The 16,294-nt window shown below is 46.5% G+C and overlaps 1 protein-coding gene across 4 annotated transcripts in view; it reads left to right on the top strand.

Moving 5' to 3' along the window:
• FLNB (filamin B, beta) overlaps positions 1–14,744 on the top strand; it is a 182,052-nt gene extending 167,308 nt beyond the window's left edge. For 2 of the 4 annotated variants that reach the window (XM_006862077.1, XM_006862078.1), the window contains 6 exons: positions 1,468–1,583; positions 5,423–5,555; positions 6,405–6,581; positions 12,043–12,261; positions 13,320–13,523; positions 14,535–14,722. In XM_006862077.1, coding sequence (XP_006862139.1) covers positions 1,468–1,583; positions 5,423–5,555; positions 6,405–6,581; positions 12,043–12,261; positions 13,320–13,523; positions 14,535–14,722 — 1,037 coding nt within the window. Of the gene's footprint in view, positions 1–1,467; positions 1,584–5,422; positions 5,556–6,404; positions 6,582–12,042; positions 12,262–13,319; positions 13,524–14,534 lie in introns of all 4 variants that reach the window. The other 2 variants (XM_006862076.1, XM_006862075.1) reach the window with 2 other exon arrangements.
• The last annotated feature ends 1,550 nt before the right edge of the window (positions 14,745–16,294 follow it).

Here is a 16,294-nt window from a genome sequence, read left to right on the forward strand (position 1 = left end):
TAGGAGCAAGAATTCCTTTTCTCATCTCTCTGTCTATCTTTCTGCTGCATGCTTTCATTCAACTGCTTCATGCTTTCCACTGACTAGCCTCTCTCTCTCTCTGCTCTTCATTGCCTGTGGCTGGTTGTAGCTGCTCAGAGCAGAAGCCTCAACCTCTGTGCTCCCTAGTTGAAAGGGGGCAGGGATTCCTAACCCTTTGTTTACCGTGGGCACTTCCAGCATCTGTGGAAGCCTATGGGGATTATTCTCAGAATAATAGTTTGAATAAAATACATCAGATTATGAAAGAAATTGTTGTTGTTGCTAAGTGCCGTCGAGTCAATTCTGACCCATAGTGACCCTGTATAGGGTTTCCAAGGAGCAGCTGGTAAACTTGAACCACTGACCTTGCAGTTTAAATGGCTTTGCAGTCTGGTGCATTAATCCACAGTATCGCATCAGGACTCCATAAAAGAAATTAGTTATATATTAAAATGTAGTGATCCAACAACTGAAAACACAAACGCGATGTGACAATGCATGTGCTTCATTAATGCATTAAGTCATAAGACTAGGTGATGATCTGTGAACTTAACCAAATTTCATAAGACTGATGAGTATAAATAAGAGGTCTCTAAAACCTATAAAATAATTTAAAAGTATCTGTGATTTTTATTGGTGACAAAGTCCCAGGTACTTCTAATATGCTGTGATTTTGTGGTGTCTTGTTGACATTTCTAAAGGAAGGACATGCTAAGTTTCATTTAGAGCTTAGTGAAAATTAAGAAGTCATTTTTCCTCATTCAAGTTCATGACCCCTGAATTCTGTTCACAGGCCCTGTGCAGGGCCCTGGGCACCCAGGTTAAGAATCCTTGCCCTTGCCTAATAAGAAACTCTTATTGACCCAGTCTGGGCTGGATGACCTGCCATGACCAGGAAGCATGGCTCGGTGTACATAGGGTGTCTTAGTTAACGCATGCAGCTGTAAGACAAACACCACAGCTGGGTGACTTCACAAGTCATCACTTTAAGATTTATTTTCTTACAGATCTGGCGGCTAAAAGTTCACATCAGGGTCTCGGCCCTGATGATCCCTTCCTTGGTGGTGTGGTGTTCCTGGGGGGTCCCGGGTTCCTTGTTTGTTGTTTTATAGACAATCTTCATGTGGAGTCTGTCATCTTCTGTATGCCTCAGTGTCTTTTCTGGTCTTTTTATGAGTCAGAAGTGATTAGGTTTAGCGTCCAGCTTATGCTGAGATGACTCTTCAATACGAAAGAACAACCCCATTTCAAGGAGGTGCATTTCCGCAGGCATAAGGACCAGGAATTGAACACATATATTTGAGGGATGCCATTCAGTTCCTAACAGAGGGTGATGGGTGGAGCGCAGAGAGTCTGTGAAGGCATTTTAGCCCTACAGTAAGAAATAAGGTGCCATGTTCTGACCTCCTTTCTGGAAGCTCTGAAAGGACATTCCTGTCCCCACAGGTAACTATGAAGTGTCTATCAAGTTCAACGATGAGCACATCCCTGAGAGTCCCTACCTGGTGCCCGTGATCGCGCCTTCTGATGATGCCCGCCGCCTCACTGTTATGAGCCTTCAGGTGAGACACAAGGAAGCATCCCTCTCCTTGGCTGCATGCTGACCAGTGAGACCCCTGGACCCCTGAGGCCGCTTCATTGCCCACTTTCGTGCCAAGGACTTCCTTCACATTTACCCCAGATATTGTCCTGGCAGAGCCAACTTCCCAGATACTGAAAGAGAGCAGAGGACTGTTGGGGCAAGCCGAAACAGAGGCACAGTCAGCCAAAAAGCACTTCAGTGTTTGGGAACAAATTTACTTTTAATATTTATGTTACGGAAACAAAGGAGGTTTGTTAATAATTGGTTAAGGGATAAGGTGGGCTTTCAAAACCAACCAGACACAAAGCTAACAGTCCAGTAAGGTTTCCTGGCATCCTTTTCCTCAAGAAAGTCAACTGCAATTTCTTTTACTATGATGATTGATTTGCAGTGAGTTTTCACTCACTGAACTAAGAATGTTATCAATGTTGCCTCATTAAATCTTTGCAACAGTCTGGTGACTGGGTTCTTTTGAGCCCATTTTAATGATGAGCAAACCAAGGTGCAGATGAGGCCGATTCTCTGTGGCTGTGGAATGTTAGGTCTTAACCTTAGCTCCTTAACCTCTGCTTCCTGACACTGTGGCTAATGGTAGGATAGCCCAACCTCTTAAGACACCAAGGAATGTCATTTTTCTCCCTGTCTTAAACAGCTCATTTAGTTCAAGGTATTATTCGAGCCTCCAGCCACACTGAGAAATAATTGGGGAAGCCTTTAAGCCTTTGCTCAGGACAGTAAAAAATAATTAGGTGTCTGAATTGGGAATAGTAATTCAGTAGTGAGCTAATACCTGAATCCTAAAATGTAATTTCTGGTTAAAGAGGTTTCTAAATTACCTGTAGCTGCCCACAACACCCCCCACCCCACCCCTACCCACCACCCCAGTTCTTGGAAATAATGGATTGATTGAGCCCAGTCTTTTCTCATAAATTGGTGACACTGGATTTAATTCCATACACTTGGTTTCCATTTGAAAGGGAACTGGGATACAACTTGTTGTTTCAAACATCCATCAGTCGTTCAGGGAATGTAGTGGATCCCAAACCAGAATCATCTCCAAATTGAAGAGGTCTCATCTAGCAGCTCCAAGGGTGCTGACTGGTCACTGTGGTACAGATGTCTTTCTTGTGTTTCATTTAAAAGCTTCTTAACAGAAGTTTCGTTGGTTGCCGATTTAACTAAAACCTGTGGAGGGAAATAAACCCAGCATTGATTGAAGGCAAACTGTTGCCTTCATGCATCTCAAAGATTTCTTTCGAATCTTCTGAGTTGTTTATCTCCCTCTTGAGGATTTATCGGCAGTCGGATTCAGGTAATGTAAACGGTTCTGCCCGAAAGGAGCTGGTTTGAAGAAATACTCTCCAGAAACCTTCCTGTGAGGGTCAGCCCTGTCATCACAATTTGGTCATTAATGTTTAAATAAATATGCGGCAGGCTGCATAGCTGGTGAGCTTTTGTAGCCCTCTACAGCAGGCGGGACATGAGAAGAACAGCGATCCCTGTTCTTCCTGGGATATTTGATGCTGAGTGATATGTAAATTATTTATCAGAGACATTGGAGGCCTGCATAGCAGAGTGGTATGAATTGTGTCATCTTACTCTTAGGACTCTTTGAGAAAGTTGGAGACTACTGGCACTGGATGGCTTAGAAGGGGTATTGATAGCGATGATGTGACAATCACAGATATCTTAATTCTGTGTTCTGTCTTCATCGCAATCTATAACCTATAGAATGTCGCTGCCCAATAGAACATTCTAGAATGTTGGAAACGTTACATATCTCTACTGTCCATTATGTTAAAGGAGCTCTGGTAGCGTAGTGGTTATGAATCAGGCTGCGAACTGCAAGGTCAGCAGTTCGAAACTACTAGCCATTCCACGGGAGAAAGATGAGGCATTCTGCTCCCGTAAAGATGTACAGCCTCAGAAACCCCGTGCAGGGTCGCTATGAATCAGAACTGACTCCACGGCACATAACCACCACCCCCACCACTGTCCATTATGTTAGTTCACTAACCACACATGGCTGTTAACGCTTGAAATGTGGCCAATGTAAATAAGAGATTGAAATTCTCATTGCATTTAATTTTTCTTTTATTTACATTAAAATGCTTAGGAAAATATGGCTAAACCAAAACCATATCCACCCCCTTGCCATCGCATTGATTCTGACTCATAGTGACCCCAGAGGACAGAATGTAACTGCTCCTTAGGATTTCCAGGACTATACACCTTTACCTGAGCAGACAGCCTCATCTTTCTCCCATATAGTGGCTGATGAGTTTGAGCCTTTGAACTTTTGGGTAGCAGCCCAATACTTAAACCACTGGGCCACCAGGGCACCTTCACTTTTGGCTTGTTGTTGTTGTTAACTTCCATTGAGTCGGTTTTTACTCATAGCGACCCTGTCAAGGGTTTATGAGGAGCGACAGTTAAGTTTGAACCACTGACCTTGTGATTCAAACCGACCTTGCAGTCCAGTACTTATCCTTCAGTGTTACAGTAGGACTCTCACATATGGCTTGTTGTTGTTAAGTGCCATCAAGTCAGTTCCAACTCATAGTGACGTTGTGTAAGGTTTCTGTGGAGTGACTGATGGATTTGAACCACTGACCTTGCAGCTCAAACTGACCTTGCATCCAGCATATTATCCTGCAGTGCCACACCAGGACTCCTAGTCACAACCAAATTAGTTAGCACAACTTTATTGCTTTGTTACTACACATTTTCCTTGTGTCAGCAGCCTGGCATTATCTGGAAACTAATTAGAAATGTAGAATCCCAGTCTTCACCCAGACCCACTGAGTTAGATTCTGCAGTTTAACAAGATCCCTAGTTGATTTGTTTGCACACTGAAGTGTGAGTCCTGTTGCTTTAATATGGATCCTCAGGCCTGGCTGTCCAACCAAATTTAAATAAAAACTGCTGGCTTGTAAAAGAGCCATTCAGCCTTCACCATCCTGAACTTCTGATGTCCTTCTAGAAAGGGCTGTAGTTTCTAGATGAAGCATGGAGAGTAACACTGGTCCAGTGAAGGGCAAAAGCGCCATCTCTCCAGTACTCCCAGGGTACTGACAACTTCTAAGTGGATGTTAACGTTTAGCAATAAACTGACATTTTTGAGTTTTTCTGTATGTGGGCCAAGCACTGTGTGTTGAGTGTTTTATAGGTATAAGTCATTCTAGCAGCAGTGCTCCAGGATACAGAGTCTGTTCTTGTACCATTTTACAGATGAGAAAATGGAGAGTCAGAAAGTCAACAACTTGGTTGCATAGCAAAGATGTGACAGCAAATCCAAGTCCAGCTTGTTCTTAACAACTGTACATTACTGCCTCTCTTGCATACGTCACCCTTTGCAATTTTATTAAAAGTTCCCCCTATTCCTATTTTTTTTTAACAACAAGAAAACAATAATATAAAAATTTGTTTATGTGAATTAATGATTTGCTCACCTGTCAGGCCCCTTCCTAAAAAGGACCCTGACTTTGAGGCCTGGAAAACATTGGATTTTCCAGTACAGCTCTTTCTTGAGTTACTGAGGCTGTAGTCTTATCAACCCAGATGTCTCAAGTCTCCAACTCAGGAACCACCGCTTCCAGATTGAGTCAAGGGAATTTGGGTCCAAGTCCAGGCAGCGTGTGTCTGTGTTTTCCTATGTTTAATGCTAGAGAGGCGTCAGTGAGCTGCCTGCCTTCTGTGGAAACATCTCCTGGGCCTAGTTACATGAGAACCGTCACCCCAGTTTCTGGGTCGGGTCATTGTGTGCCACTGAGCAGGAATGCCGAGGGCCATAACTTGTCTAATGTATTAAATTCTCAGGAATCGGGATTAAAGGTTAACCAGCCAGCATCCTTTGCTATAAGGTTGAATGGGGCAAAAGGCAAGATTGATGCCAAGGTGCACAGCCCCTCTGGAGCCGTGGAAGAATGCCACGTGTCTGAATTGGAGCCAGGTAAGCCTGAGGAGTCAGTGTGTGGATCACAGCTCCAGCACTTCCTAGCAGAATATCCCTGCAAGTGTGCGTCCCATTGGGGACCAGTCGGACTCATCACTGACAACAGGTCTCCCACTTCCCTTGTCTGCAGCCAGACGTTGCTTGTAAATTCATGTGTAAACATTTGCAGGGGAGACCCTGTGAGTTTAACACATAGTGCTTTTTAAAAATAAAACAAATACTGCTTTCTTTTCCCCTAGTTTTCCAGTGCCTTTCACATGACGTTCATCTTGATTTCCTCAAAATCTTACCGGTTTTTAGGATAGTGTTGACCTTGTGACATGAATAAATACAGTGTGATCTCACTTTATTCTGAGTGGGACGGTAAACTGGTATTCATTCATAAAATATTTTTAAAGTATCTGGGTCTCTTGGATTTAACAGCGTAAGATTTTCCTGCCCTATGCTTGGTAGATGGAATTCTTCAGGATCGGTCAACTTTAAAAGAGACTGTTTTGCCAGTGAACTTGTATTAAGTGCCAGAGACTTGGCAGGAAGTGCCATAGCTGAGGAATACAGATATCCTGCCCTCAAAGAGGCGCTCAAAATCTAGTGAGGACCTGGCCCCAAAGCTGCAGTTCCCTGGTGATGACTCCTAATGATGTCCAAGTGTCCTAGTGAATTGAGAACCAAACACTGTGGGTGTTCAGAAGGCACAAGAAACCCTGCAAGGGAGTGGGTCCGTTTGTTGTCCTATTCACGATTTAAAGTTTGCTATCTCCGAGTGGCTGCCTTTCCTTTGTCCTCACACAACTCAGAGCTGGCCATTTGCCCAGCGATAACCCTGTGGCTTTGCTCACTCTCTAGATAAGTACGCTGTTCGCTTCATCCCTCACGAGAATGGAGTGCACATGATCGATGTCAAGTTCAATGGGAGCCATGTGGTCGGAAGTCCTTTCAAAGTACGCGTCGGGGAACCTGGACAAGGAGGGAACCCCGCCTTGGTGTCTGCCTATGGCACAGGACTTGAGGGGGGCACCACAGGTAACACACTATCTATCCTCTGCCTGTTGTCTTCAACTTAGCTGGCCCCAGAGGCAAAGCCAGATGGAAACCTCCTAATTCCAAGAAACTTTTTGCACAGTCTTGATTATCTCAAGCTATTCTAACAGAAATACCACAGGTGGATGGCTTTAATAAACAGAAACTTGCTTTCTCAAAGTTTAGGAGGCTAGAAGTCCGAATTCAGGGCACCTGTTCTAGGGAAGGAGTCATGGTGTGGGGCTGTGGGCTAATGCATCAGACTGCAAAGTTGTTTCAACTGCAAGATCGATGCTTCAAGCTCACCAGCTGCTCCTTGGAAACCCTATACAGAGTCGCTATGGGTAGAAACCGACTCGACGGCACTTCACAACAACAACATATTGATCCTGTAGGACAGAGTAGTACTCCCCTTAGGGGTTCCGAGTCTATAGTATTTATGGAAGCAGACTGACACAGCTTTTTCCCACAGAGCAGCTGGTGGATTTGAGCCCCAAGCTTTCAGTTAGTAACTGAGTGCTTTAGCCACAGTGCAACTGGGGGCTCCTCCTCCACTACTATTGCCTTGTCAACAAAAAGACCCCTGTGTCTCAATAGGATTATAACCACAGGTATAGGAGTTAGAGTGTACAACCAAATTACAGAGACAGAATTCAATCCCTAACAGATGTTCTCTTCAGGGAAGCAGGAATCCTGTATACTCTGGAGGTGCTTTCTCTCCAGAGTTTTGGGAGCTGTGGTTTGGCCCACTGCCCACCATGAGCCAGGGCTTGATGGCTGTGCTAGTGCACCTTCCAACTGTGGTCCGATTTCTTCTTCAAGTCCGCTGACCTCAGAGAGCATGCATCATCAGTGTTGAGGGTATCTTGGCCTACACGAAACTCAGTGTCTGTTTTTGTTAGTGGTCCCCGTTACTTCCAGAAGCATTTAAAAGTGGCAGTAAGACACAGCCCACTCCTCTGATCCCAGTGGAAGAAGAGGAAAGATGGAAACAGCCAAACGATTCAGAAGCTTTCTGAATCTCTTAGGATTTGTTTTTAATCTTTACCACAAATGGAACACATGTTTGATTATGGAAAAAAAAAAAACAAAAAACAGGCAACAAAACCTAAAACCAAACCTGTTGCCAAAAAGTTGGTTACAGTGTCTACAGAGGACAGAGTGGGACTGCCCCACAGGGTTTCAGAGGCTGTAAGTCTTACAGAGATTGCCACATCTGTCTCCCACCCAGTGGCTGGTGTGGTTGAACTACTGACCTTTCAGTTAGCAGCTGAGCACTTAACCACTGTACCACCAGGGCTCCTTAAAGGCAACAAGGAAGACCATAAAGTAAAACTCATTCTGTCTTCTTCCTTTTCCCTGCCCTGCCCCGGTCACAAGGTAAGCACTGCTAGCTAGCTGTTCAGGGAGCATCTTCAGAATGTCTCCATCATTGGTGCCTTCATTCCTGGTGCTGCCTTTGGTTAGTTGGTGGGCTCATTAGACAGACAGGGGTAGCTTTTACAGCTGTCTTCTCTTACTACGTGTATCATTGTACAATAGCTTGTTTTTCTTCACTCTTGACATCTGGATGATGCTGACGTCTTGATGTGGCTTTTAGTGACTATTTAGTGCTTGTAGCATGAACTGTAAGTGGCTTGAATCTTAGTGCTGGGCACACGGTGGTTTCCGGTGCAGCCCTGTTTTGTAGGATGGCGGGGTGGGAAACTTTCCTGCATGAATGCAGCCTGCTTGCATAGGCATCCCTTTAGACCCTCCTAGGAATGTACTGGGGCTCCAGTCTCTTGAGGCCCTTCTATGTGCTCCCTTCCCCCTCCCCAATCTCTTCCACTGTTGCATTGAGTAGGGCTAGAGTGCTTGCCTCCCATGGGGTGGGCCAGGGGGAGGGAATGAGTGGTTGTGGTTACCTGCCACCCTGTCTGGGGAAGTAAGGATCTAAGTGGCTGAGGGGCCCTGTTCAGTTGGCGGAATGACTGACAGGCTGGTGTGCCAGCGTGAGATTCCAGCAAAGGAGCACCCTCGGCATGGGGTGGGGGAGGGGGGTAGTGGCAGGATGTAGTCACTCTCCTATTGTTGTTCTTGTGACATTGAGTCAGTTCTGACTCAGTGACGCTGTATAGGATTTCCAAGCAGTGGTTGGTGAGTTTGAACCACCAACCTTGCAGTTTAAACCAACCTTGAAGTCCAGTGCTTATCCTACAGCACCAGATCTTATCCTAGAGCTTTTTTTATTTATGAGGGTAAATCAAAAAGTATTGCTACAAAATCACCCTCCTAGAGCCCCTTAAATGATGTCCACTTTACAGCTGGGGAAACTGAAACCAAGAAGTGAAGTTACTTCCTAACCTTACTCAACTAGGAGATGGCAGAACCAGGAATCAATCCAGGTCTTTGACCTCAGAAGCTCCCTAAGTGGCTGGCTCACTCAGCGGCAGTGTTTGGACTCGAGTTGCTCTGTCGGGTGTCCTTAAACCAAGACCCATCCTCCTAGCCATCCTGGAACGGTCCCCAGGCAGCAGGACACTTTGAGTGGACAGCATGCCTTCGTCAGACCCCAGAGCAGCTGCAGGGCCCCTGTGTGCCCACTGGGAGCCAACTGCTCTCCTGTCGGGTCACACTGGCTGTGCCTGGGGCCCACTCCCACTTCCTCTTGGCAGGTTTGCACACCTTCTCAACAGCTCAGGTTTCAGAAGCCAACAGAAGGAGCTGGTCTTGCAGGGAAGCTCACAGCCAGAAAGGAGACGTACAGAGCATGCCTGTTTCCATTGCTGTGTAAATATTGCTCTTGTGGAGGGGAAGGCGGCTTGTTTTTCTAGCCCTCCTGATCCCAAGCCTTTTCCCAAATATCCATCCTGAGATTACATAGCTGCTATGTGAGTGGAATGAAAAGGTGTCTGTGCTGGGCCACCCCAGTGCCCCATATCCTAGCCTTCTAACAAAGCAAACGTCCCTGTGTTTTTATGAGTGGTCCAATCTGCAGAATTTGGATCTAGGGAATGTGGAGAATGTGGGATGGGACTCTGCTAAAGGGGAGTTGAGAAGTGGGGACTTAGCCCAGGGAGTTCCAGCAACAGAGCATTAAAACAGTTCAGGAACTCCCAGTATGCCTAAGAGGTGACAGTATAGACCCCCCCAACACACAGCCAGGGTCGCTGCGGTAAGCATGCAGGAAACACACAGGATCTCAGTTATCCATACTTGGAGAAGGTGTTGGGATCAGATATTGGTTATAGCTGAGAGAGAGAGAGAGAGAGAGAGAGAGAGAGAGAGAGAGAGAGAGAGAACCCCTTTGTGACTTGGGTGAGTTATTTGACCTTCCTGGGCCTCCCCTTTCTTCTCTGTAGAATGGAGATAAGCGTGAGCCTACGTGATAGAATTGTTCTGAGCCTGAAGGAAGGTAACAGGGAAAGCCCTGGCCAGGTTGCTTTTCCCCTATACAGGTGGGTCCTCAGGTAATGAATTAGATTCATTCCTAAGTGTGTTTTAAGTCACTTCTGTAGGTAAGTCAGAACAGGTGCGTGTGGTTCTTGTTTAGCCTTAGTACAAGAAAGTCCTGGTGTGGCGCTGTGGGTTAATATGCCTGACTGCAAAGCCCTTTGAACTGTAAGGTCGGCGGTTCACGCTCACCAGCTGCTACTCGGAAACCCTATACAGGGTTGCTGTGGGTCGGAACTGACTCAACCGCACTTAACAACAGTGCAAGAAAAGACTCGGAAAAAAAAAAAAAGACTCGAAGCCTTTTCAATGATTTTAAAGCTGCCATGCAGCAAGTGAAAGTGGTTGTGATGAATTTTTTTCTTGAGTAGGGGGTTTGAATTTCAAAGTGTGGGCAAATTTGTGTAATGTTAAAGGGCAAGTACGATCTGGCCTTCAGGCTGGACTGCCTATACTTTCTTCTTTCCCCTTTCCTTATTCATCTCTCCTAGTGGGAGAGAAGTGATTTTGCTCCGGAACAGGCAGCTTGCTTAAAGGGGTGGGGTTTCTTTCCACTGAAGCGAGCTCTTTTCAATTTCACATTAAAAATATCTTTCCTTATCGGTGTCTTGCAGCAACTTCCTGAAAGCACAGTCCCATTGCTGTCCCTCCCCCTTCCCCCACGTGCAGCAGGCGCTATGGGAGGGTGTCTCATAGATTAGATACTGTGACCAGGCTGAAGGCTGAGACAGTGGGGAGGGCCCTGGGACAGGCGGAGCCTCAGGAGCTTCCAGAAACAGCTGAGTTGTGTGTAGGGGTTGCATGATAGCAGCTCCTTTGTTTTATTGATAACCAGAACAATAATTCTTTCTCTAGCCTCTAGCTATAATTAAACTGAAATAGTTCCCAGCTGGAATTGGCATCTAGGGCTCTGGAAAAAGCCTAGCCCTACACAGGGATGCTATGCCCGGGACACCCTGTAGAGGGCACTGTAGAGGACGTGCAACTGTCCTCATTGACAACCTCATTCCATCTGGACTAGAAAGGAGCCTGAGGGAGCCTGGGGCTCTTATAGGGGGAGTAGACTCAGGCAGGACTGCCAGCTCCTTAGGTCCCGTTCCCTCTTATCGCAAGGTAGGATGCCTGTAGGGAGGATGGGCCTGCAATAGGTCAACCAAGGGCTAGGTGGCTCAGGACTGCCGTAGGGGCATCATGGCAGCTCCACAGTTGATTCGGCCCTTATGGCCAAAAGATAGGCCTGGGCTCTGGAGCCAGGCAGCTGTGATTCAGGTCCCAGCCCTTTAATTGTAGAGCCCTGACTGGCAAGTGCCCCAGTGTCATCATGTGTACAATAGGGCTTGTTGTGAAAGGAACCCATAGCGCAGTGCCTATGAAAGGCTTAGCACAGGACCTGGGCTTAATGGTGCCAGTGTGGTGGTCAGGTAGCCGGAGCTGCTGCTTTGAGACTGCTCTTGTTTCGCCATTCACCACACAAGGGTGGGGTGGCAGGTACATAATGGTTGCCCTAGTCTTCAGCGTTGTGTTTGGCATAAGGGGCCTGAGGAGGAGGAGACGCTGGGCCTCCTTGGCTTCTCCTTTTTACGCAGAGGAGAAAGGAAAGGTCAGAAGGGCCCACGCCTGCCGGCCTGGGAAAGGTCAGAGGAGCCCACACTTCCCTCAGCCCCTTAGAGGCAGAGCTAGATCTTAGCGGCTGAAGCAGCACTTTGGGCTCACAATGACAGCTCAGGCTCTCGCCCGCAGCTGAGACACATGCTCAGAGGAAAGAACAGGGTGTCCAGACATTGGTGCTTGTGGGTGAAATGTCAGCCTTAATCCTGCTTCAGCCTTGGAAAGAAACTACCACCCCCAGGGCCTGAAATTCTCTGTACTAGGAGCGTGGTGTTGGGTTCTCACACCACCAAGACAACCTCTCTTGAGAGAACCTTGTGTACCCCTCAAACACTGTCTCACTGCCCTTTCAGGAAAGCCCCTGGACCATATCCCAACTCTCCAGACTTTCAACATGGCATTCTCTTTTTCTTTTTCCCAGGTATCCAGTCTGAATTTTTCATCAACACCACCCGAGCTGGGCCAGGGACATTGTCTGTCACCATTGAAGGTCCATCCAAGGTTAAAATGGATTGCCAGGAAACCCCAGAAGGATACAAAGTCATGTACACTCCTATGGCTCCTGGTAACTACCTGATCGGCGTCAAATATGGTGGACCTAACCACATCGTGGGCAGCCCTTTCAAAGCCAAGGTGACAGGTAATGATCTTCGGAGTTCTCTCCTCTTACAGTGTGGAGCTGGTTCTGCCAGATTAATAACAGAGCTCTTCAGTAGTCACAACTGTGGGTGGTTATGGGTATGTTGACTCTAGTGTGTACCTCGACATAAAGAAAATGGTATTACATGTTAGAGTGCAGTACAAAGTTCAGAGTTCAAAACTCAAAAAATAAGTAGACACATGGGAATATCAAAATTGAGAAAGCATCATAGATGGTTTTCTGTCTCCAACAAAACAACAACAAAAAATTTACATAACTGAAATCTTAAGAATTTGTTTTAAATCAGTATCTGAAGACCCTGTTTTCTCAACTGCGCTTTAAAAATAATGAAAAGATTCTACTACTAATCTAATAAAAATTTCCTTCCTACAGAACACTGACAAAAATACCACAGGGTAGAAATCACTTCCCAGTGAACTCCTCAAGATAACCGCCATTAAAAAGTTTGTGGTGAATTCCTCACATGCATCTCTCTCTGTGTGGATTCACTGTCATATACGTAGTGTAGGTTCATGGCAGCAAAATGAGCAAGTATGGATAGAAAACACATTCCCCTCAACAGAGAGAACAATTGTTGATGTTTTGTGAGGTGACCTTCCAAACTTTTATATTGCAGTATACATATTGTTGTTAAGTGCCCGTTAAGTCAGTTCCAGCTCATAGCGACCCTGTATAGGGTTTCTGAGGAGCCGCTGGTGAGCTTGAACCACCAACCTTACAGCTCAAACGACCTTGCAGTCCAGTGCATTCACCCGCAGCGCCACACCATGCAAGAGGATGGCATGTGCTGATGTGGAAGAATTTTTAGAGAGCCATCTAATCAGCCAGGGCTAGATTCCTGCTTTTGTGTAGAACACGAGATCCTAGTGGGATGTGATAGGATCCCAGGGACTTTAGGAGATATTATGGGTATGAGATGGGGTGTTTCGAACCCAGGTATTTGGGCAGAGCTCTCCTAGGGCCTCTGGGAGAGACCCTTGCCTGTCTGTTTGGAATGATCGTTCACATGTGTCTCCCTCTCTGCCTCCTATGTTTAGGCCAACGTCTGGTCAGCCCTGGATCAGCCAACGAGACCTCATCTATCCTGGTGGAATCGGTGACCAGGTCCTCCACAGAGACCTGCTATAGCGCCATTCCCAAGGCATCCTCAGACGCCAGCAAGGTGACCTCCAAGGGTGCAGGGCTCTCCAAGGCCTTTGTGGGTCAGAAGAGCTCCTTCCTGGTGGACTGCAGCAAAGCTGGTAGGCAGCCTGGCCTCCCCGAGGTGGGGTGGAGCAGGCTGAGCACCCTCTCTTCTCTTTGCATTTCTCTGCTGAGGCCTTCTGCAGTACCCACCCATTTGCAAGTACCTTCGTTTATTACCCAAGTCTCCTGCACTCAATATTTTAAAATGGTCTCTCTCTTCTGTCTCTTGATTCTTTCAAATGACCTCAAGATGGATAGGAAAAGTGGAGTGCTCTCCATTACTGATGAGTATACGGGATCTCAGTAATCCGGCTCCTTCTCTGCCACTAACTGACCAAATTCTGCTTTGAACTTGGATGTTTATTTGGGTAGGAACCCTGATGATGCACCAGTTCAAACCCATTAGCCACTTCTCAGGACAAAGATGAGGCAGTCTGCTTCCATAAAGACATACAGCCTTAAAACCTCTAGGGAGCAGCTCTCCTCTAACCTGTAGGACCACTGTGAGTGGGACTTAACAGTGTGGGTTTTGGTTTTGGTGGATAGTTATTTGGGTGTTGCTGATAAGTTGCCTGGGTTTTGGCATTCAGCACACAGGGGTTGGAACCTGGCTCTGCCACTTATTCACTCATAATGTTTATTAGCCATGTGACCTTGGGCACACTCCACTACACCGCTTTCTAAGATGTGGTTTTATCTAAAGTGGGAATAGTAGTTTCTTCCTTAAGATAAAAGAGAATATCATAATGGCCAACACTTGCTTAACAACTACGGCAACACATAGCCCTTATGAGGTGCTCAAGACTTAATGCATAACCCTTCTCAACCTCAGAACAAGCCCAGGAGGTAGGCACCAAGGGAGAGAGAGAAGTTCCATGTTCAAGGTCAACCAGCCAGGAAGTGACAGGGTAGGGATTTGAATCCATACAACTCCAAGAGTCCTTGCTCTTATGGGGCACCCGTCATCATAACTTGATACCTTTCCCTTTGACCGTCATATCCCCTCCTCTTCTTCTACCGGTCATGGTTGCTTCCTGATGGAGTAACCACCTTTCTCTGTCTCCCAGGTTCTAACATGTTGCTGATTGGGGTCCATGGACCCACCACCCCCTGTGAAGAGGTCTCCATGAAGCATGTGGGCAGTCAGCAATACAACGTCACATACGTGGTCAAGGAGAAAGGGGATTACGTTCTGGCTGTGAAGTGGGGGGATGAACACATCCCCGGCAGCCCCTTCCACGTCACGGTGCCTTAAAATGATTCCCGTCAAATTCTGGGAGGAGTTCTGATGGTTGCTTTTCTTGCTTGTTTGTGACTCATTTTGTACAAAGTTCCCCAGCCTGTGCGTGGGTCCAAAGCCCCATCCCTACCATCACCGTTCTAAAGTGCCTTCAGGAAGAAGGTCTAAGGTCTAGACTTGATTCTTAGGGACATGTTGGGGAATCCTAAGAAATGTAAATTGAAATAGTCTGAGAAAATTCTGCATACGCTCAATTCAAATCAGACCTCTTGGCACAAGTAACCACACTGCAGACAGACTGAGAATACAAACAAGATGGATGATTTAAAAAATGAAATTGGTTAGTCTAAGCTACTGATTTACTTTTCAGCATTGAATGAGCAAGATGGGGGGGACTAAGAATACATGCATAGGTTGTTGTGTAGAAAAAGAGATGGGTTTGAAACCATCTTCATCTCTTCCAATGCCCATGTTATATAAGAAAGAAAAGGCTGTTGGGTAGCTGCCAATGTTTTAACACTATTCACCGCACACACCCCCTCTCCACACTCCCCAATGCTCTGTGGCTTTTGACATTTATGAAAGGGCGGAGTCTGCGTGGTAGCGAACTGCCCTGAATGGCTTCCACATCCCTCTCTCCTTCTTTTGCTGATTGCCTCATTAAGTCAGAAGTGAGGCCATGGTAGCCAAGGTTTTGCATTTTTGAGCCTGCTCCAGTCACTAGTCTGGGGAAGTTCTGCAGTAGCGAGTGGCACCCCACTTGCCAAAGATCCTTCCTCCTTCATGCACACTAGCCCTTGCTCTTAATGCCTGCTTCTCCCGTTTGTCAGCCTGAGGAGTCTCCCTAAAGTTTAAAGTAATCTCAGGTGGGTCTGACCATTAGAGTCCTTGTCAGTGAGAACCATCCTGTAACAGAGCACAGCCCACCTGCCCCAATCAGCTTCCTGGGCCACTTTTCTGAAATAAAAATTGTAGATGGGGAAGGATGAAACTCATGCCAACCTTTGGCCTGAACATCAAGGAGATCTTGAGGGAGAAGACAGGGCAGCAGCTTATGGTGGCATTTTGCCATTTGGCAGAAAGAGTAAAAGCTAGAAAGCTAACACTGTCATTCCAGGCTGCTTGGAAAGTAATATGCAGGTGCAAGATTCCACAAGTGGGGCGTGGGGCATTTTGCACGTCTTCCTGCAGGCCTGAGCTGCCTTTGGGATTAAGCAACAGTGTTGAGGGACAGGGCCTGGATGCAGACCCCGCATCTGTAGTGTAGCCTCTATTGCCAAGCCCCTTGGACTTGGTGCTTAGTCCTGAAGAAGTGATCGTTTTCCGTTTCCTAGTGGATGTGTCCACCATGGCAGGGGCGCGGTGGGGTTGGGTGAGGCTCCTCACTAATGGGCAGCAGCTGGGGTGAATCGGGCCGAAGCCCACCTATCAGAAAACTGGAGTGGCTCAGAGCCTAATGTGAAATGACCACAAGCATTATAAACTGGGATGTGGATGCAAAACTGGAATTAAATGCCGAATTGTAAATTGTTATAACTTATTTTAAATAAAATGTTTGCTCAATAAAGTACACCCTTGTGTTCTTAG

Source organism: Chrysochloris asiatica, unplaced genomic scaffold, assembly GCF_000296735.1.
Source record: "Chrysochloris asiatica unplaced genomic scaffold, ChrAsi1.0 scaffold00046, whole genome shotgun sequence".
NCBI classification, from domain to species: Eukaryota; Metazoa; Chordata; class Mammalia; order Afrosoricida; family Chrysochloridae; genus Chrysochloris; species Chrysochloris asiatica.